Source organism: Tamandua tetradactyla, chromosome 2 (genome assembly GCF_023851605.1).
Source record: "Tamandua tetradactyla isolate mTamTet1 chromosome 2, mTamTet1.pri, whole genome shotgun sequence".
Classification (NCBI taxonomy): Eukaryota; Metazoa; Chordata; class Mammalia; order Pilosa; family Myrmecophagidae; genus Tamandua; species Tamandua tetradactyla.
The window spans coordinates 31986925-32008899 of NC_135328.1; the positions used below are offsets into that span (position 1 = coordinate 31986925).

Genomic DNA, 21975 nt, shown 5'->3' on the forward strand with positions numbered 1-21975 from the left:
ACTCACTGGCATTTATAATTGAGACAAAATTCTATTCAGAAGGAAATATAGATCATGCCCAGGTTGTATAATGAAATAGTTTCTCCTTAACTTGGAGAAACTTGCTGCTTTTATCCTTTTATCCTTAAGATTGCTGTTTGGTTTGAATGTGGCCAGCTTTTATGTTATTTATTTTTTGTTGATATATATTTTATATTCACATACCATGTAGTCATCCAAAGTGTACAATCAGTGGTTCACAGTATCATCATATAGCTTTGCATTTATCATCACAATTGACTTTTAAAAAAAACATATAAATAAAAAAGCAATAAATTTCAAATCACATCACAGCAATTAGTTGTAGAACAGATTTCAGAGTTTGGTGTGGGTTACAATTTTGCAGTTTACTTCTAGCTGCTCTAAGGTACTAGAGACTAAAAGAAATATCAATATAATGATCCAGCAATCATACTCATTTGTTAAACCCTACCTTCTCTGTATAACTCCACCATCACCTTTGATCTTTCTCCCACTCTTCAGGGGTATATTGGGTTATACCCATTATAGCTTTTTCATGTTGGAGCTGTTGATAATATGGGAAAGGGGGATGGAACTAGCTGATGTTCTGGAAAAACTGGCCCCTCTGCATTTCAGAACTTACCTGGTCCAGGGAAAGTTACCCGCGTGCATGGAACCTTTATAGAATTTTATATAACTTATATAATCTTAAGTGTTCTTTAGGATTGGCAGGAGTGGTTTTGTTTGGGGTTTAGCAAGCTATGATAGGGAGCAGTATCTAACTGAAGCCTGTGTAAGAGTGACCTCCAGAGTAGCCTCTTGACTCTATTTGAACTCTCTCAGCCACTGATAACCTTATTTGTTACTCTTCTTATCCCCTCTTTTGGCCAGGATGGCATTGTTGATACCATGGTGTCAGTGCCAGTCTCATCCCTGGGTTTCATTTCCCATGTCACGTAAGACACTTTCACCCCTGGATGTCATGTCCTATGTAGAGGAGAGGGCAATGATTTCACTTGCAGAGTTGGACTTAGAGAGAGAGAGGCCACATCTGAGCAACAAAAGAGGTCCTCCAGAAGTACCTCTTAGGCATGTTGAATGTGGTTAGCTTTTTAAAATCTCTTTCAATATTTTCTTCTCAAAATAAATTTTGTTTCACAATGGTAGCTTTAAAGACTAGTTACCTTAGTCCCATTATAAGCAAACATTTACTTTCTGAGGTCTTTCATCCTTAGGTTGCTGTGGTTTATCCTATTCCATTAGCATCTTCTGTTTTTACTTTTTTTTTTATCCAAGTTAGAATCACTCTCTCGCCTGTATCCATAACTCCCTGCACTTACCTGCCAGAACTCTAGTCCTGGATGAATCAGACTGTCTGGCTGTCCACATTTGCATCCAGGTTGTGAAGTCCTGCTTCAGAAAAAAAGCTGTCACACCACCTGGTGGATCTGTACCAGTAGAAATCTACTATTGATCTGCTTCAACAGGGCTGTAACAGCACCTCAGAACTCCATTTTTTGTGCTCAGCTTACTGCTGTATTTTCCACAATGACTATTTTACACCTTTTCAGCATTCCTCAAATCTCCAATCTCTCTCCCTTTCCCATTTCCCTGTCAGTGTCAATAGATAATTCTACTTCTTCTCTAACAGAGATAATAGAAACCTTCAGCCCCAATTACTTCATCTTCCTGCCATCAGATATTAAATCGTTCTTTATAAGCACCATCCTCTCTTCCTCCCCTCCCCATAGAGTGGAGCTCAGCAGATCAGTACATCTCAATCTTTAATGTCCATGATACTGATTACCTTGGATGTTGCTAAGATACAAATTCTGGTTCAGTAGGTCTGGGATGAAGCTTGGGAATCCGTATTTTCTGACAGGCGATGACAATGCTGTTGTGTGCTTGTGTCACACGGTCACACTTTGAATTGCAAAATTCTAGATCCTATTTTCTTTGGCATCAGGGACCTTGTACTATCAATTATGACCTTTATTTAACCTGTTCATCCTACAGCCTCCCTCCAAACAGTATTTTAAGGTTCTGAAGTCTTTCAGAGAAAGCCACCTTTCTTAACTCATTTTCATCTGTAACTCCCTCTCCTCCACTGGATTCACTTTCAGTAAGATCTTAGGAGACTTCCTTCTCACCAGTGGATGTTCAACAAGCTTGCAGTATTTGCTGCTGTTGACCACTCTTTTCTTCTGGAAATGCTTTCTTTGGCTCCCTTGACAGGATCTTTCTTTGCTTTCCTCCTCTGTCTGCTCGTGCCTTCTCAGGGCTCCTTTGCTGGATGGTTTTCCTTGAAATGTCTTCAGGTCACTGTCTTGTTGTGTTCTATAGACTTTCTCTTTGGAACCACAGTCATTCACATGGCTCCAGTGACTGTATGAATTGATTACTTTTGTATCTATGTTTATAGCCTCGTCAGGTTTCACTTGACATTTTCACTTGGCTGTTCCAAAGATGCATCGATCTTTAGAAAATGTCTAAGATTGGTCTTCCCTTTCCCAATACCAGCCTTTGCCACCACCACTGTTAAATTTGCTTTTCTTTTAGTAGTCTTCTCGCAGTAAAAAGCACACCAATACTTACCCAGTTTCACAAGCTGAAAACTAATAAATCATTCATGTATCCTGCTCCATCTTTCCCTCTTCGTGTTCATTCAGTTACCCAGTCTTGTGACTCTACTTTGAAATTATCAGTCAAATATGTCCACTTTGTTCCATCCCACTGCCACGATCCTGATCCAGGCATACACCATCAAACTCCTGGACTACTTTAACACGATCTTAACTAGTCTGCATCCTCTTGATCCCTCTCCTATATAGTCTCTAGACTGCAATTAGGTTGATCTATTTAGAATAGATTATTTCTATTCTCCTTCCATGGGCCATCCCTTAGGATGAATCTAGTAAATTTCTTTACTTGGCTTACTGAGCTCTGGGCCTTGACTACCTTCCTAGCTCATCTGATACCAGTCTACTGAAATAGGGTACTTTTTTTCAGTCCCTCAAATATGCTGTATTCTTGATTATGAGTTTTTTTGCATATCTCATTCCCATTACCTGAAATATTTCCCCTTCCCTGTTCAAATAGTTAATTTTTACTTAACTTTCAAATCTGATCTGCAACTGGGCTTTCTTTTTTGATTTTTTATTTGTTTTTTAAATACCAAAAAACACCAAACAAATGCAAACATTCTTAACTTTTGATCATTCCATTCTACATATATAATCAGTAATTCACAATATCATCACATAGTTGCATATTCATCATCATGATCATTTCTTAGAACATTTGCATCTATTCAGAAAAAGAAATAAAAAGAAAACAGAAAAAAATTCATACATACCATACCCCTTACCTTTCCCTTTCATTGATCACTAGCATTTCAATCTAAATTTATTTTAACATTTATTCCATTATTTATTTTTATTCCATATGTTGTGCTTGTCTGTTGATAAGGTAGATAAAAGGAGCATGAGACACAAAGTTTTCACAATCACACAGTCACATTGTGAAAGCAATATCATTATACAATCATCTTCAAGAAACATGGCTGCTGGAGCACAGCTCTTCATTTTCAGGCAGTTCCCTCCAGCCTCTCTATTACATCTTGACTAACAAGGTGATATCTATTTAATGCATAAGAATAACCTCCAGGATAACGTCTCAACTCTGTTTGGAATCTCTCAGCCATTGACGCTTTATTTTGTCTCATTTCATTCTTCCCCCTTTTGGTCGAGAAGGTTTTCTTAATCCCTTGATGCTGAGTCTCAGCTCATTCTAGGGTTTTTCTCAATCCCTTGATGCTGAGTCTCAGCTCATTCTAGGATTTCTGTCCCACGTTGCCAGGAAGGTCCACACCCCTGGAAGTCATGTCCCATGTAGACGGGGAGGGTGGTGAGATTGCTTGTTGTGTTGAGAGAGAGGCCACATCTGAGCAACAAAAGAGATTCTCTTGGAGGTAACTCTTAGGCCTAATTTTAAGTAGGTTTGACCTATCCTTTGTGGGGTTAAGTTTCATATGAACGAACCCTAAGATTGGTGGCTCAGCCTATAGCTTTCGTTGTCTGCACTGTTTGTGAGAATATTAAGAATTCAACTTGGGGAAGTTGAATTTTCCCCCTTTCTCACCATTCCGCAAAGGGAACTTGCAAATACTTTTTTATTCACTGTTCAAATCATGCTGGGATTTATCAGGGCATCATTCTGGACAAACCAACAAAATCTCATGTCCTACTCAAGGTTCCATGTGCTTATGGTGTTCAATTAAGCTGTCTACATAAGTTATATTACGAAATGCACTAGTCAAAATATAAATTTTGTACCAAATAAGCATTTTTTGCTTTAGTCTCACACATAAGGTGAGATTTAAAAATATTAATTACTATCTATTTTCAGCACCCTGCAGTAGTGACATTCCTTTGTTCTTCCTAATTCAAAAACATTTTTAAAATTTGTACATTTAGTTACTATCATTGTACACTCTAGGCATTCCTCGATTATACCATCTCTGTCTTTATCGTCTTTCTTTCTGATTTCATTTGTGCCCCCAGCCCTCCTCCCTCTTTCATTCTCACATTCAGCTTCGTTCAGTGTTTTAACACAATTGTATTACCAGTTGGGCTTTCTTGACCATTTATTTGTATGTTCCCATATCACCCTTCACTTTCTTCTTTATTAGGCAGAGCCATGTTTTTCTTGTTCATCACAGAGCCTTCAGAGCCTAGCATAACGTCTGGCACATAATAAGTATTTGCTGAATTTGATTACTAGAGAACTGAGGATTTAACCTGGGAAACAATATCATATAAGAATATTCTAATTGTAGGAGTTACTAACTTTAAGAAGAATAGAGACTTCTTTGGGATTTATTTCTTTATATTTTTCTGTTGTATAGGTGAAGATGGTGGAACATGGTTTCTTGATCTTAAAAGCAAGGGCGGGAATGTTGGATATGGAGAACCCTCTGACCGAGCAGATGTGGTAATGAGTATGTCTACTGATGATTTTGTAAAAATGTTTTCAGGTAAATTTTTAATTGTATTAGTTTACCCATTGTTCAAGGAAAATTTAGTTCTGACATTTTGCTTTATTCCTTTCCAAATAAGCAAGACTCATGAATAGGAATAGCTGTAGCAGTGAAATCTTAGCAGCTATTGATGTCAAAGAGGACTTAGTCCTGGGAAGGCTTTCCTTACTGTTGCCTCTACTGTTCCTTCTACCTCAGCCAACAAACAGGGATTAGAATCAAAATTTCCTTTTCGCATGACTGAGAAACCAATAAGATAATGTTGGAAACTGAGAGATCATTCAGAAGGACTCCTAGGAAGACTTCACTTCTATTAGCTGGACTAAGATATATTTTCTGTAACACTTTGGTCACGAGAGGCACTGAATTCAGCTGCATTTCATTTATTAAGAGTAAGGTCATGCTTGAAGCTCGCCAGCTGCTGTAAAAGGAAAAAGATACCAGCGCTCTCCTCTGGCCCTTGATCTTGCTTTCTGTGGAGTCCCTAACCCAGAGAACTTTTTGCATGACTTTTTTCCTGCCCATGTACTTCTAGATGTGTCTGAAAATCTGTAATGGTAATTTTTTATATTTTCTACTCTTAAAACTCCAAACAGTAAGTTAAATAACATGAGTATTTACTAGAAGCAACACTTTAAATTAAAGCATTACAACATTCTAAAGGTTCTTCGATATAATGAGTTATAAATTTTACTCATTCTTTGTTCTGACTTTCATAAGTTGAAATCAGAATGTGTTTACTTTTTATTCTGTAAATCTTGCTTTCTAATTCTAATCCAGGATGCTAATAGTTTATATACTCTCTGAGATGATCTCTGTATGATGTACTAATGATCAAGGTTTCTTCAACTTTTCCTTTTTGTTATAGAAGTGTTAAATATTCATGGTAGGAAATTTTAAAAATACACTTAAGAAAAAAGAAAATAAAATAATTCTTTGTTCCCACACTGAAAGATAAACCATGAATTTTGGCTTAGAGTTTTACATACTTTTTTTGTGTATGAATGAATATAAATGTATATGTATACTTATAAAAACAGGATCATACTATTAATATTGCTTGGTAACCTTTTTCACTTAATACATAATAACTTCTTTCAATGTTATTTAATTTTTAAATAATTAAAAATGTCCTTAATTATTTTTAATTGTTTGTTTAGTGTTTCAAAAAGTACTTTTCCATGGAGCTTAAATCTAAACACAGTACTTTGGACATAGATACTCAATAAAGGCTTGCTGATTTGAATCTTATAAATATGTAATTTTTTAAAATTTAAAGATCTCTTAAAATAAAAATTGTTACCTTCTAAACTGAATTAACAATAATTATAGCTAATACTTATTATATGATTACTATGGGTTAAGTAATCTTCCCAACTGTCCTTTGAGATAAAATACTTTTTCCACAGAAATGGAGACTGAGGATTTGATGAATTAAGTAATAAAACCAAGGTCACCTGTGAGTGGGTTAATGTTGGAGCCAGGATTTGAAGCCAAACTAACTCCAAAACTTACATTGTTAATCATTACAATATTTCTGACCCCCACTGAGGTGAAGGAATTAAGTGATTATTATTTTTTAAACATTTTTATTGTGAAATATAACGTATATAAAAAAGAAATATATAACGTATATACAAAAAAATCAATAAATTTCAAAGAATATTGTAACAAGTAGTTATAGAACAGATTTCAGAGTTTGGTAAGGGTCAAAGTTCCACAATTTTAGGTTTTTCCTTCTAGCTGCTCCAAGACACTAGAAACTAAAAAGAAATATCAATATAATGATGTAGCAGTCGTTCATTTGTTAAATCCTATCTTCTCTGTTACAACTCCACCTTCTCCTTTGATTTTTTTCTCCCAGTTTTTCGGGGTATTTGGGCTCTGCCCATTCTAACTTTTTCATGTTGGAAAGCAGTATTGATAATTTTGGAAAGGGGGATGGAACTGGTTGATGTTCTTGTAGAGGGTGGCCTTTCTGGGTTTCAGGACTCATCTGGCCTAGGAACCCATCTGGCAGTTGTAGGTTTCTGGAAAGTAATCTCAGTATATGAAACATTTGTAGAATGTCAGATAGAGTCTTAGGTGTTCTTTAATGTCAACAGGAATGGTTTTGCTGGGGTTTGGTAAACCGTGGTAATTAGCAATTTCTAACTGAAACTTGTGTAAGAGTAGCCTCCAGATAGCTTCTCAACTCTATCTTAGCCACTGATACCTTATTCTCTTACATTTCTTTTCCTCTTTTTGGTCAGGAAGGCGTTGTCAATCCCACAGTGCCAGGGCCAGGTTCATCCCTCAGAGTCATGTCCCACGTTGTCAGGGAGACTTTCACCCCTGGATCAAGTTATTCCTTAATTCATATTTTATCTACCTAGCATACACTTGTAATAATGGGCTATTTCTGTCTTTCTCTGAATTTGCCCCTAGCTTGATAGGGGAGGTCATTCAGTTCTAAAAGTAATTTTTGAAAAAACAGGAGAATTCTAGTGAAATTTAAATTTATAGGAACAGGTGAGATTGGAAACAAATGAGTTTACTACTGATTCTTGTCTTATTGTCCTTATTCTTTATCCAATCTACTTTCCTTTGAATGGGCACAATAGTTGAGACCTTACGTCATAAGCATTCTCTTTTAAAAACCATAGTCATTTCTATGGCCTAATGTATATAGTGCATACATTATAAACAGAAATACTTTAAAGCAACTAAGTAATTAGATAATGAAAGTCTCTTCAGCACAGGCTACTACTGCAAGGTAGAACAGTATGATAGAAATAAACTGTGCAAGATTACTTTATCTGATCAATATACTAGTAGGAGAGGAGATATGTAGTACATTGTGCTTAAGAGCTGTTTTTAAAAACTTATTTTTTTGAACAATATTGTTGAGGGAAACGTTACATACCATAAAATTTACCCATTGTAAGTGTAAATTTTTTTTTTATTTCCAAGTACATTTTCTTCTTCTTCTTCTTCTTCTTTTTTTTTCACATGGGCAGGCACCGGAATCAAACCCGGGTCTCCAGCATGGCGGGCGAGAACCCTGCCTGCTGAGTCACTGTGGCCTGAGAGAATCCTGCCTGCTAAGCCACCATGTACATTTTGACAGTTAGTTATAGAATAGATTTTAAAGTTTGGTGTGGGTTACATTTCCATGATTTTTCAGTTTTTCTTTTAGCTACTCTAAGACGCTAGAGACCCACAGAAATATCAATATGACTCAAGAGTCATATTTATTTATTTATTTTAATGTTTTTTATTGACAGAACATAGCATACAAATATGAACATTCTTAACATATGAACATTACATTGTTGGTGTTCTAGTTTACTAGCTGCTGGAATGCAATATACCAGAAACGGAATGGCTTTTAAAAAGGGGAATTTAATGAGTTGCTAGTTTACAGTTCTAAGGCCGAGAAAATGTCCCAATTAAAACAAGTCTAAAGAAAGGTCCAATCAAAGGCATCTAGGGAAAGATACCTTGGTTCAAGAAGGCTGATGAAGTTCAGGGTTTCTCTCTCAAGTGAGAAGGCACATGGCAAACACAGTCAGGGCTTCTCTCTCAGCTGGAAGGGCAAATGGCGACCACGGCGTCATCTGCTAGCTTTCTCTCCTGGCTTCCTATTTCATGAAGCTCCCCGGGAGGCGTCTTCCTTCTTCATCTCCAAAGGTCGCTGGCTGGTGGACTCTCTGCTTTGTCGTGTTGCTCTCTCTGAATCTCTCTGAATCTCTCATTCTCCAAAATGTTTCCTCTTTTATAGGACTTCAGAAACTAATCAAGACCCACTCAGCTTGGGTTGGAGACATGTCATCTCCTAATCCAGTTTAACAACCATTCTTGACTAAATCACATCCACCAGGGAGATGATCTCATTACAGTTTCAAATATACAGTATTGAATAGGGATTATTCTACCTTTATGAAATGGGATTTATATCAAAACATGGCTTTTCTTAGGGGGCATACTTCCTTTCAAACCAGCACAGTTGGTATACAGTCAGTGACTCACAGTATCATCACAGTTGTATATTCCTTACCATGATCATTTCTCAGAACACATACTCACTTATTAAATCCTATCTTCTCTGTTATATTCTTTCTTCTCTTTAAATAACATATATATATATGTATAAAAGCAATAAATTTCAAAGTACATTGCAACGATTAGTTGTAGAATAGATTTCAGAGTTTGGTATGAGTTCCACAATTTTAAGATTTCATTTTTAGCTGCTCTAAGGTACTGGAGGTTAGAAGAAATATCAGTATAATGATTCAGCACTCATACTCATTTGTTAAACCTGACCTTCTCTATATAACTCCACATCAACTTTGATCTTTCTCTCACTCGTTAGGGGCATTTGGGCTATTCCTGTTCTAACTTTTTCATGTTGGAAGGGGCTGTTGATGATATGGGATAAGGAGATGGGACTAGTTGATGTTCTGGAAGGAGTAGCCCCCTCTACATTTCAGACTTATCTGGTCCAGAGACCCATCTGGAGATTGTAGGTTTTGAAGAGTTACCCTAATGCATGGAACCTTTGTAGAATCTTATATAATACCCTAGGTATTTTTTAGGATTGGCAGGAATGGCTTTGGTTGGGGTTTGGCAAGTTATGATAGGTAGCAATGACTAACTAAAGCATGAGTAAGAGTGACCTCCAGAGTAGCCTCTCAACTCTATTTGAACTCTCTCAGTCACTGATACCTTATTTGTTATACTTCTTTTCTCCCTTTTGATCAGGATGGCATTGTTGATCCCATGGTGCCAGGGCCACGCTCATCCCTAGGGGGTCATTTCCCATGCCACCAGGGAGACTTTCATCCCTGGATGTCATGTGCCCCGTAGGGGGGAGGACAATGGTTTCACTTGCAGAGTTGGGCTTAGAGAGAGAAAAGCCACATCTGAACACCAAAAGAGGTCTTCCAGAGGTGATTCTTAGGCATAAGCTATAGGTAGATTAAGCTTCTCTACTACATACATAAGGTTCACAAGAACAAGCCTCAAGATCAAGGGCTTGGCTGATTGATTTGGGTGTCCCTAATGTTTGGCATAGTATCCAGAGTTTCCCCAGTGGTAAAGCTTAGTATTTCCATAATTTTTCTCCCATCCCTCAAGGGACTTTGCCAATACTTTTTGATTATCTGCTTAATATACTCTGGGATGTATCCAGGCATTACATTAAACTATTTAGGATTAAAGGCTCTCATTCTTATTCTGGGCTCCCTGTGTTTGGGTTGTTTAAATGATATATCCAAACTGTACATGGTTTTTAATAATCCAGTTTTCGAGCATTTATCACCCTCCGATATTCCTTCATGTCTCTTTGTACTCACTTCCCATTTCTATCCAAATCCCTAAACCAGGCAGCCACTATTCTGCTTTCTAGAGATTTGCCTGTCTGGCCATTTCATACTGATACAGATAAACAGTTATGTAGTCCTTTGCAACTGGCTTTTCTTATCATAACGCTAAGGCATAGGCTTTTTAGAGTCATCAGTGTTACAACAAGTATCAGTAGTTCAGTTCCTTTTTAGTGCTGCATTCATTGTATGGCTATACCACATAGCTTTTCTACCCATCAGCTGGTGGACATTTGGGTTGTTTGGAGTTTTGGGCTGCTATCGAACTTCTCATTCATGTCTCTGTGTGGGCATATGCTTTCATTTCTTGGGTAGATTCCTAGGCATGAAATTGCTGAGTCATATTATAAGTTGATATTTAACTGTTTAGGAAACTACCAATCTGTTGGCTAAAGTGGCTATGCCATTAAATTCCCATCACCAATATCTGAGGGTTCCAGTTTTTCCACATCTTCTCCAACACTTGATATGGTTAGTTTTTTTTCGCCATTCTAATTAGTATGTTGTGGTATCTCATGCTTTTAATTTGCATTTCCTTAAAGTTTAATGATAAGTATATTTTCATGTGCTTGATAGCTATTTATATATCTTCTTTGGTGAGCTATTTCAATTCATTGCCCCTTTTATTAAAAAAATGTTTTTTAGGGCAGGCCACAGTGGCTCAGCAGGTATGCTGGAGACCCGGGTTTGATTCCTGGTGTCTGCCCATGCAAAAACAAAAAGTTTTTTATTATGAAATACATATGCAGAACAGTAGTATATTTCAAAGTACAGTTTAGCAAGTAGTTATAGAAAAAATTTCAAAGTATGGTAAGGGTTACAGTTCCACAATTTCATGTATTTCCTTCTAGCCGTTTTAAGACACTAGAAACTATGAAGAAGTATCCATATACTGATTCAGTAGGCATAATCATTTGTTAAATCCTGTCTTCTCTGTTACAACTCTTCCCTCTCATTTGATCATTCTTTCAGCCTTTAGGGATGTTTGGGCAGTAACCATTCTAACTTCTTCATGATGAAAAGGAATGTTGGCATTATGGGATAGGAGGATGCAATGGATTTATGTTCTTGGAGAGATTGGTACCTCTGGTTTTCTGGGCTTTTTTGTCCTAGGAACTATCTGGAGGTTTTTGAATTTCTGAAAAATTAACTTAGTGAGTGAAACTTTGATAGAATCACAGATAGAGCCCTGGGTATTCTTTAGGGTTTTCAGGAATACTGTTGGCTGGGGCTTGGCATACCATGGCAATTTGCAATATCTAGCTGAAGCTTGCATAGAAGTAACCTTCAGAATAACCTCTGAAGTCTATTTGAAGTCTTTTAGCCTCAGAAATTTTATTTTGTTCCATTTTTCCCCCTTTTGGTCAAGAAAGTCTTGTCAACCCCACGATGCCAGGGCCACGCTCATCCCTGGGAGTCATGTTCCATATTGCCAAGAGACTTACATCCCTGGAAATCATACCCCCACATAGTGGGGAGAGTAATGAGTCTATTTGTAGAGTTGCTATTGCCCATTTTTAAATTGTCTTTATTATGAGTTTTAAGAGGTATTTATAAATTCTGGATACACATTCTTTATCAGATATGCGATTTGCAAATATTTTCTCACAGCTTGTGATTTGCCTTTTCATTTCCTTAATAATGTCTCTTGCAGCACAAATATTTTTAGTTTTGATAAAATTAATTTATCACTTTTTTCCTTTATGGATTGTGCTTTTGATATTGTAGCTAAGAACTCTTTGGCCAACCCAAGATCCTAAAGACTTTCTTTTCTGTTTTCTTCTAATCGTTTTATAGTTTTAGCTCTTCATTTGCAAATAGTGGAAGGTAAGGATTGTTTTGTTAACATTTTCTTATTGAGGTGAAATTCACATAAGATAAAATTGACCATTTTCAAATGAACAATTCAGTGGCATGATGTGCAGTCACTACCTTTATCTAATTCTAAAACATTTTTATCACTTCAAAAGAGGTAGGAGTTTTTAAGCTGATTTGCTTTTTCTTTTTTGTTTCTTTTTTGCTTTTGTATGTGCCTTCCAGTTGTCTCTCTATCATTTGTTGTAAAGACTATTAAATTGTACTGGCACCTGCATTGAAAATCAGTTGGCCATAGATGTAAGGATTTATTTCTGGAGCTTCAATTCTGTTGTATTGTTCTATATTCCTATCCCTGCACCAATACCATATTGTTTTACTCTGAATTTATACAAAGTTTTAAAATCCAGTAACGTATTCTAGGAAAACCATATGACTCAGCAATTCCATTTCAAGGAACTGAAACAGGTACTCAAACAGATATTTGTATACCAATATTCATAGCAGCATTACTTACAGTAGATAAAAGGTGGAAGTAAACCCAAGTATCAATCAACAGATGTCTTAGTTTTTTAGGCTGTTATGACAAATACCACACCATGGGTTGGTGTAAACAATGGGAATTTATTGGTTCAAGGTTTTGAGACTAAAAGTCCAAAATCTAAGTATAGCCAAGGCTTACTTTCTCCCAAAGGACTGTAACATTCTGGGTCTGGCTGCTGGCAGTCCTTAGGGTGCCTTGGCTGTTCCATCACATTGTGATGCCTTCTCCTTTCTTTTCTGGGTTTCGTTGATTTCTAGCTTCCAGCTCCTCACTACTTTGGCTATTCTAGGTCCTTTGCATTTTGATATAAATTTTAGGATTAGGTTGTCAATTTATGCAAAACAGCCTGCTGACATTTGAATAGGGGTTACATTGAATTGATGGATCAACTTGGGAAGAATTGCTATCTGAACAAAATTTAGTTATCCAATCCATGATTATGAGATGTCTTTTTTGTTTAGATCTATAATTTCTCTCAGCAATGTTTTGTAGTTTTTCATGTGCAAATCTTGTGCTTCTTTTGTTAAATATTTTATTTCTCTTGATGCTCTCGTAAACAGGCTTATGGTCTTAATTTTAATTTCAAATTGTTTATTGCTAGTGTACAGAAATAGAACTGGTTTTGTGTATTGATTTTGTATCCTGTGCATTAAGCATTGAAGTCATTTGGGCCTGGAATTTTTTGTGGAAAGACATTTAATTACTAATTCAATTTCAGGTTATATGTCAATAGCTTTTATTTCTATGAATTTAATATGGGCACAGAATTAAAAATGGCAGATAGTGCTAAAAGGCTTATAGTGTGAGGGAGCGCAAGTAGTTCAGTGATAGAATTTTTGCCTGCCATGCAGTAGACCTGGGTTCGATTTCCCTTCCATGCACCACCACCATCCAAAAAACAACAACGTTGTGAGCACAATTCCCTATGATATACATATTACATATCTACCTTTGTGGGTATATGTAGATATAATACTACATATATGTAGGGAGACATATTTAAGAAAAAAAGGCTTATAGTAAAAATTGTCCTCTGGCCTTTCCCCTATCCCACTGACCAGAGGTAGTCTTCAACTGTTAGCTGTTTCTTTAAATATTTCACCCCTCATTTCTTAATATTATACTTATACTGCTTTCTGGAAATTTACTGATCTCTGAAGACTGATAGTTGAAATTTTAATTCTCTTACAGTACTTTGTTCTGCTTCCTTTTCCTCTTCCTTGTCCTCCCAATATAGTCATTTCACTGTCTTTGGCTTAAATCATTACTCTCTGGTTTCGTTATTATGACTCTGAAAGTGTAATTTGCTGCCAAAGTAGTATGCTATTATTGCATTTTCTCTCAGAGACAATGTTTATTTTTCCTGGATTTATATAATTGCCTTATGTTTTTTACCTCTAGGGTAGGTTATAAAGAAACTAAGCAAAGTGTTCCTATATTTTCCCTACAACCTCTTGATTCTACTTCCTACTTTGTCAAATATATCAGATAATTGGTTAGTTTACTTTTTCTGGCAGCCCCTTGTCGTCTTTTGGTAGCTCGGTATGCCTGCTGTGCAGGTGTTGCCTTCAGAGATCCTCTAACTTTTTCATGTGTTGAATTTCCTATTTCCTGGATCCCATGTCTTCTTTCTTGGTTTATATCATCTTTTTTTTTTTAAACATCATCAGTTTGATGGCACACATTCTTCTTTAGTTTCATTAGAAATGATGCATAAGAGGTAACTTTTTGTTTGTATCTAAAACCAGCTTTATTTTATCCACACACTTGATTGGCTAAGTAGAGATTTCTGGGTTTAAATTTATTTTCCTTCAAAAATTTAAGTCATTGCTCCATCTTTTACCATTGAAAATTTGATACTATTCTTAATCTTTTCACTCCACCTTTCTCATTTCTGAAAACTTTTAGAATCCCAGTTATTTCTTTCTCTGTGGTGTTTTGAATGTTGTAATAATACAAGGTGAGTTGGTGGCCCCTTAGAAATGTTCTTAGAAATATTACTTCTCTAATAGTTCTCTCTCTGTTTTCACTTTCTGGAGAAAAAAAAATTAGATCCTCTGATTTAATAATCTTTTTCTCCTTTGTAAAACTTTTTACTTTCTGGTAGATTGTTTCACATTCTCTTTCTACTGTTTTTTTTTTTTTTACATGGGCAGGCTCTGGGAATCAAACCTGGGTCTCCAGCACAGCAGGTGAGAACTCTGCCACTGAGCCACCATTGCACGCCCTTTCTTTCTACTTTTGTATTGCATTTTGTGTTGTCTATCAAATTTTTAATTTCTGAGATCCCATTGTTTTCTGATTCTTTCTTCTCTACTCCCTACTTCCCCTTCTTCATTTGACCCCCATTCTCCCTCTTCCCATTCTTTTTTCTCCTCTCCCTCTTTTACTGCCTCTTCTCTGTGCCCTTCCTTTCCCCTTCCTCCTGTAGCAGCCTGTTCTTTTTTTTTTTTTAATTTCTTTTTTATTTTTTCAGCAGCTTGTTCTTGATAGTTGATTGCACTGTCTCATGTCTGAGGATATGAATTATGTTCTTCATTTGCTTGGTTTTAGTTTTTTCTGCATCTGCATTCTCTCTTTCATTCAAGTCCCTTTTATCCCTTTTGTTTTTGTCTTCGTTGGATGCCCATTCATCTTTATGTCATAGTGGAGGAAGTGCTATAAAGCTGATTGGAGCTCTGTGTGCTCCAATGGCCAGTGGGCTTCACTCTAGAGTGACAGAGCAGGAACAAGTTTTTTAACTGAAGGACCACCCACATGTCAGTGTTTGTAAGTCTTTGGGGTAGATGTTCTATTCCTTCAGAAAATAAAGATCTCCCAGTATCTTCTATACAAATCAAAGTATCTCTTAATCTATTATTAATTTTAACATCCTATTTTCTTGAAGCGCAGTACGTACTTCATTTATTCATTAACATGAAAGAGTTGGGCTTGATCTTTTCTATCCGTATCCAGTCTGTGCTGCTTTGTTGCAACCCCTGTCTCAAGTAATTAATGGTGTTTAATGTCTCAAACACACACACACATTTATTACATTAACCCACAATATGCTTTCTACAAAGAGCCTGCATATGGTACAGTGGGGGGCGGGGGGGGGGGGGGGCGGGTGTTTACTAATGCACCAAATTCTACGTTGTAGGAGCTATAACTTGTTACAAATTGGCATAATAAAAGAAAGGTATGAGAGTCAGACAGACCTGGCTTTGAATCATAGTGCTGCTAAACACAAGCTGTGTGACCTTGAGCAAGTCAGAAATCCTAAGCCTCCGTTTTTTCATTAATACTACCATGTGTGAGACACTACCACCACTGAGAATAAGAGTAGCAAATAAAAACAAAGTTCCCTCCCTCCATGGAGCTTTTATTTATTTTGTATTGTTATTAGCTACAATTCTGTTTTAGTGCTCACTTGTTATACCCAGGCCTTTCTGTGTTTAAACTAATGCTAACATGTACTTTTATGCCCATTTTCTCACCATACTTTTAATGATTATTTCTTAAGACTATTACATATATATGCAGTGTTTGAGTTTTTTAATTTAGACTCAAAATATTAAAAGTTTAATGAACTATAATAGATTGGAAAATATAATAAAATAGACAGTATCTTTTTACCACAGTTCATTTGAGGATTGTAGAGTACTGTAACTAATCTATAACTGTTGCCTCTTCAGCTTCTTGCTATCATCTTTTGTTAATTACTATTTTTACATTATTTCTCATACTGCAGGATATTGCTAACATCTATGTCTACGAATTGGGATACCCGAGATATTGTTATAAAATGCTGTAATAGAAATTTCTATGCTTCCGAGGTTTATGAAATTCAAGGAGATTCTTTTTAAAATGCGTGTTCGTGAAGCACCTTATCCCTTAGGGCACTAATGAATGCTTTTCCCTCTCTCATTTTCTCATTTCAGGGAAACTAAAACCAACAATGGCATTCATGTCAGGAAAATTGAAGATTAAAGGTAACATGTCTCTAGCAATCAAATTGGAGAGACTAATGAATCAGATGAATGCCAGACTGTGAAAGAAAAGGAAAAAAAAAAAAAAAAAAACAGCCCTAGGCTCAACAAATAAAAACCTCACCTGTTTAAAATCTAATGTTTGTTTTCTTCCCTCTTGTATTATAAGGATATGCATGTCTATCTTGGAGAAAATGAAATTTCTGTATCTTTAAATATAGACTTGAAATTGTAATTAAAACAGCCAGCTAATAAAACATAAACTTCATTAAGTGGAATTCTAAGACACTTTTTAAATATTTTGTGGAGTTTGCTCTCTGAGCATTCACCATCTTCTAAGAAAAATAATATCAGCAGTCAATCAGGGTCAAGCAGTAAAATTAGTTCTTTTCATATTGTCTTCTCATGTAAAATGAGGTTAGTTTGCCTTAAATTTTTTTAGTTTGGGATTATGTAACAATGAAAATCTTACTGGTATTTTGAAGTTTTATATTCTTATTTTAAAGAAACTCTTTTACAGTGCATTTTCACAGAAATCATAATAAACTACTTAATAAATACTACTTGTGCGTCCTATTCAAAAGTATTTAAGAAATGTCCTGAAATAAAATAATTTTATCTCAAGTATGCACTTGGTCAGTGTTTTGAAATGAGATCATTAAGCTAGATGGTTAAAAGAAAGCTAAACTTAAGACGCATCCTTTAATTTTAATCAGTTAAAACATTTGCTCAGTGTAATTCTTTTACTTCTCATCTTCCACTCTGTAAGGCTATTGTGCTATTAAATGACTGTGGTAGGTTGGATTATGTACCCCAACAAACACATGTTCTTAATCTTAATATGTATCCCTGTGGATGTGAACCCATTGTAAATAGCACCTTTTGAAGAATTTATTTTTAGTTAAGGTGTGGCCAATTGAAGTAGGGTGGGCCAAAATCTGGATTATTGGTGGCCTTCTAAAGAGAAAGCAACAGTGAGGAGCCAGAAGCTGGATGTCACGGGGAAGCTGGGAGAAAGGAGAGAACATAGCCGTGTGATGGGAAGTAGAAATAAAAGCTAAGGAATGTCAAAGGTTGTCAGCAGCCAGGTCCAGAACATACAGATTCTGGGAGAAAGCATGGTCTTTCCAATGCCTTTATGGACTTCTGGCCTCTGAAACTGAAAGCCAATAAATTCCCATTGTTTAGGCCAACTCGTGTGGTATTTGTCATAGTAGCACAGCAAACTAAGAAAGCAATTTAGCTAATTCTGACATTTCTTAGAATCATAATATTAGAAACATTTAATCTGTATTTTACAGCTGAGGAATCTGAGGGTTGCAGATAGCAAAGGACCAGCTCAAGATGAAGTTAACAAAACTCTACATAAAAACTTTCCAGTACGCTGACCTTGAATGGAACTTGAATACTTCACCTCCACCTCTATCCCCACCCCCACTACCTCTACCCACCCGTCCATGAAACCCAACTGGATTGACTTCAGGGTGGCAGCCTCTTAACTCCCTTGCTGCTTCCTGTTATTTCTAGCTGTACGAGGATCCTGATCAGATGCTGCCAGCAGGGCCCTTTTAAAATGAACTTTCTGAAGACTTCATTCCTTTCTCTTTGTTCTCCAAAAGGTGTCAAATTGTTAGGAAAATAAAAAGCAGAAAATACGGTGAGGCAAGAATTCTGGGTTCTGGTCACTAAAACATTAACTTGCTAACCAAAAGGCTTTAAGATATGGGTAAAAAAAATTTTTCCAAGAGGACCCTCATTTTCACATCTGTAGCTGAGGGATGAGGTCTTCTGCAGCTCCTTTGCACTCATTATCACAAAGAAGTCCTGAGCAATCTGTGCTATCCTATGAGAAATGAAGTTAATAGAGTGGCCACAACTTACATTCCTGAAGCCTTCTCTCTTGCCATGCTCCCCAGCTGCCTTAATGAATTCACACAACTTCCCTTTTCTGGATTTTGTATCTTAACTGTCTTGAAGTTCTACATGTTCCCTGCAACTTTGAATGGCCATTTGGAATGTTGTCTAATAGCCAAATGAGTCTTGTTTCTGAAATGAAGTCATATGGAGGGAAATCATGCCACTGGACTTTTTAGCAACTGAGTGAAGTTAATTAGGCATGCTTTTAAAAGATGATTTCATTACTAGCAATCCTATATTTCAGCAAATATTTGAAATAATGCTTTGATTTGGCTGTAGCCACCCTCTTAATGTCATTGCTACAACAAATATGTGCTTATTTCTGATAGAATTTCCAGTGAACAAATATGATATTGTTTGCAAATTTTTCCTTTCTTATTATTTGGTTCATTGCAATTCTTTTCATGAAGTTTACTATTTTGATAATACTTATATAAATTCACTACTTATGTCTCATTTTATCCATGGGGTTTGGGGTGGAAATGGGCCAGGAGTTGGTATAAGAAAGAATTTTTTAGTCTTCTTTGCGTTTTTTGTTTATTTTGAGGAGCAAAGAAGTGGAGGAAGAAATTTAAAAATCACTCTGTCTTGTGAAGTTCTTATATTACAATTGCAAATAAGCTGTAAGAAGGGGCAAAAGATTTGTTAGAATGTTCTATATTGGATTCCTACTCACCTATGATATATAGCTGAGAGACCCAGAAATGCCTGAATCTTGGCCTTGGCTCATTAACCCTTCTTCCTTGTGAAGTTACCAAGGACTGTATTTGTATATGACCCAGGTTCAAAGTGGTGTTGGAACTCCAAAATGTTTGATAAAATCACGTGGATCCTTTACTTATCTTGGGACCAAAACATGCTAAAGACCTGCCCTCCCTTTTTCTCTTAATCCTGAAAACAAGTCTGGATAAAGAAACAACTCATGGAAAAGCCATGTGGCTAGCACTAGACAAAAAAGATACAAGGAGGGCAGATAACAAAAGCATTTTTACCTAAGGCTTCCCTTAGGTTCTCAGGCTAGGGGAGAGTCAAAAACAAGGAAAAGAAATCAAAGGGAGGGATCTTTATTTGGTGCAAAATTTATATTTTGTGGGTTGTTCCGTTTCCTAATTTCACATGTGTGGTCAGTTTAGTTAACACCACAAGTACATGAATCTTGAATAGGGCATTAGACTTGTTGGTTTGTCCAGGTTAGTATGATGCCACGATAAATAGGACACAAGATGGTAATAGCAACTCTAGCTCTTGTAGCTTTGCTCACGTACTGCTTGTCTAGTTCTGAGTGAAAATCCAGAGGAAGACAACTATCAGCTGAGCTACTGACACTGCAACCACTCCCTTCAAAGATGTTGCTATAGACTTTACCCAGGAGGGGAGTGGGTATTGCTAGACACATCCCATAGAAGTTGTTCAGAGAAGTGATATTAGAGAATATCAATCATCTGAACTCAGTGGATATTTTTTTCCCTATGATCATTATGCCAGATCTACAAATCAGATTTTCTTTCCCAGCTGTCACAAGGAGAGGAAAGTCTGGAGAGAAGCAATGGTATTTCTTCAAAACCAGGGTCTAGGCAGGAAATGTGTCTGTAAAAGGCAAGAAATGATATCATGCAACTTACCTGCAGGAAAGTCTATTCTAACATCCCTGCATTGCAGATATCTCACATTCAAAGGAATTCCTTTCAAGGTAATTATTTGCAAGAAAATTCCACTCCCAGATCCACAGTGACTCAACATGCATTAATTCCCATGCGAAAGAAACCATCTTTAAGCAAACCATTTGTACAACTCTTCAGTGACCAGTAATCTTTTAAACAATATAAGCATACTTGCATGAGAGGTAAATTATATGAATGCCACTAAAGTGCTAATGCCTTTATTAAAATCTCTGGCCATAGACAATAACATGGAATTCACACTGGAGATAAACCAAATGAATGCCTTCTATGTGGGGAAACTTTCATTAGATTTTTTCACCTTAGACAACATGAGAGAATTCCACTGGAGAGAAGCTCTATGAACGTCTTCTGTGTGGAAAAGTTTTTAATGAGTCTTCTAATCTTAAACAACATGACAGAATTCACAGTAAAGAGAAAGCCTATGTGTGCCACAAATGTGGTAAAGGCTTCATTTATTGTTCTGACTTCAAAGGATATGAGAGAAATCACATTGGAGAGAAACCCCATGAATGTCACCTATGTGGGAAAGCATTTAGTCAATATTCTAGTCTGAGATGACATGAGAGAATTCACATTGCAGCGAAACCCAATGAATGCCATTCCTGTAGGAAAACCTTCAGTCATTCTTCTGATTTCAGATGTCATGAGAGAACTCACACTGGAGAGAAACCTCATGAATATCATCTATACCGGAAAGATTTCACTCATAGTTCTGCCCTCAAGCAACATGAGAGAATGCAGAGTGGACAGAAGCCATAAGAATGTCATCTATATGAGAATACCTTAAAATTTCTAACTTTAGACAACATGAAATTATTCAAACTTGAGAGAAAACCTATGAATTTCATCAATGTGGGAAAGCTTTCAGTCAATATTTTGACCTTACATGGGATGAAAGAACTCAAACCGCATGTTTTGATATGGAGGAGATTCCAAACATAGCTTTAACCTTTAAACACACCAGAGAAACTGTTTGTAACGAATATTATAGTGCCATTAATTGTCAGTACTATTGCTGTTAATATAAGGAAATTCATAAAGGAGAGAATCCATATGAATGTCATCTATGTAGCAAAGCCCTCGAAAGATGGTCTGATGATATACCATATGCAAGAACTCACAATATAAATCTAATGGATGTGCAGAGTCCTCATCCACCACTTTAACTGATAAGCCAGAAAAATTATGTGAGGAATTCTATGTCTGTACTTAATGGGGGTGTGACTTAATTTGCAATTTACCCTCTAAAGAAAATGAGTGGACTCCACAGGGATGAAAAAAATATATAAATTTCACAACTACTGTATTTTCAGATTGTAACGCCACATTTTCCTTATTACATGATTTAAAACACAAACATATGAAAGTAATGATAAATTTCTGTTGTTGGGCACACAAAATGTAAAGATGCAAAATGTGACAAAACCAATAAAAAGGAGGCAGAGGGACAGGTAAGAAACAGTTCTTGTATGTTATTGAAGTTAAGTTGCTATAAAATCAAATGAAGGGGTGGGCGGTGTGACAGTGTGTGGCTCTCGCCTGCCATGCTGGAGACTCAGGTTTGATTCCTGGTGCCTGCACATGCAAAAAAAAAAAAAACAAAATCAAATGAAGGGGTGACATCATTAACATGGTGATGTAATACATC

The 21975-nt window shown here is 36.5% G+C and overlaps 1 protein-coding gene across 1 annotated transcript in view; it reads left to right on the forward strand.

The window, feature by feature from the left end:
* Nucleotides 1-16862, forward strand: part of HSDL2 (hydroxysteroid dehydrogenase like 2) — a 90558-nt gene extending 73696 nt beyond the window's left edge. Inside the window, exons 10-11 of the mRNA XM_077142100.1 lie at nt 4907-5035; nt 16681-16862. Of these exons, the coding sequence (XP_076998215.1) occupies nt 4907-5035; nt 16681-16793 (242 nt within the window). The 3' untranslated portion in view covers nt 16794-16862. The remainder of the gene's footprint in view (nt 1-4906; nt 5036-16680) is intronic.
* Nucleotides 16863-21975: the final 5113 nt, after the last annotated feature.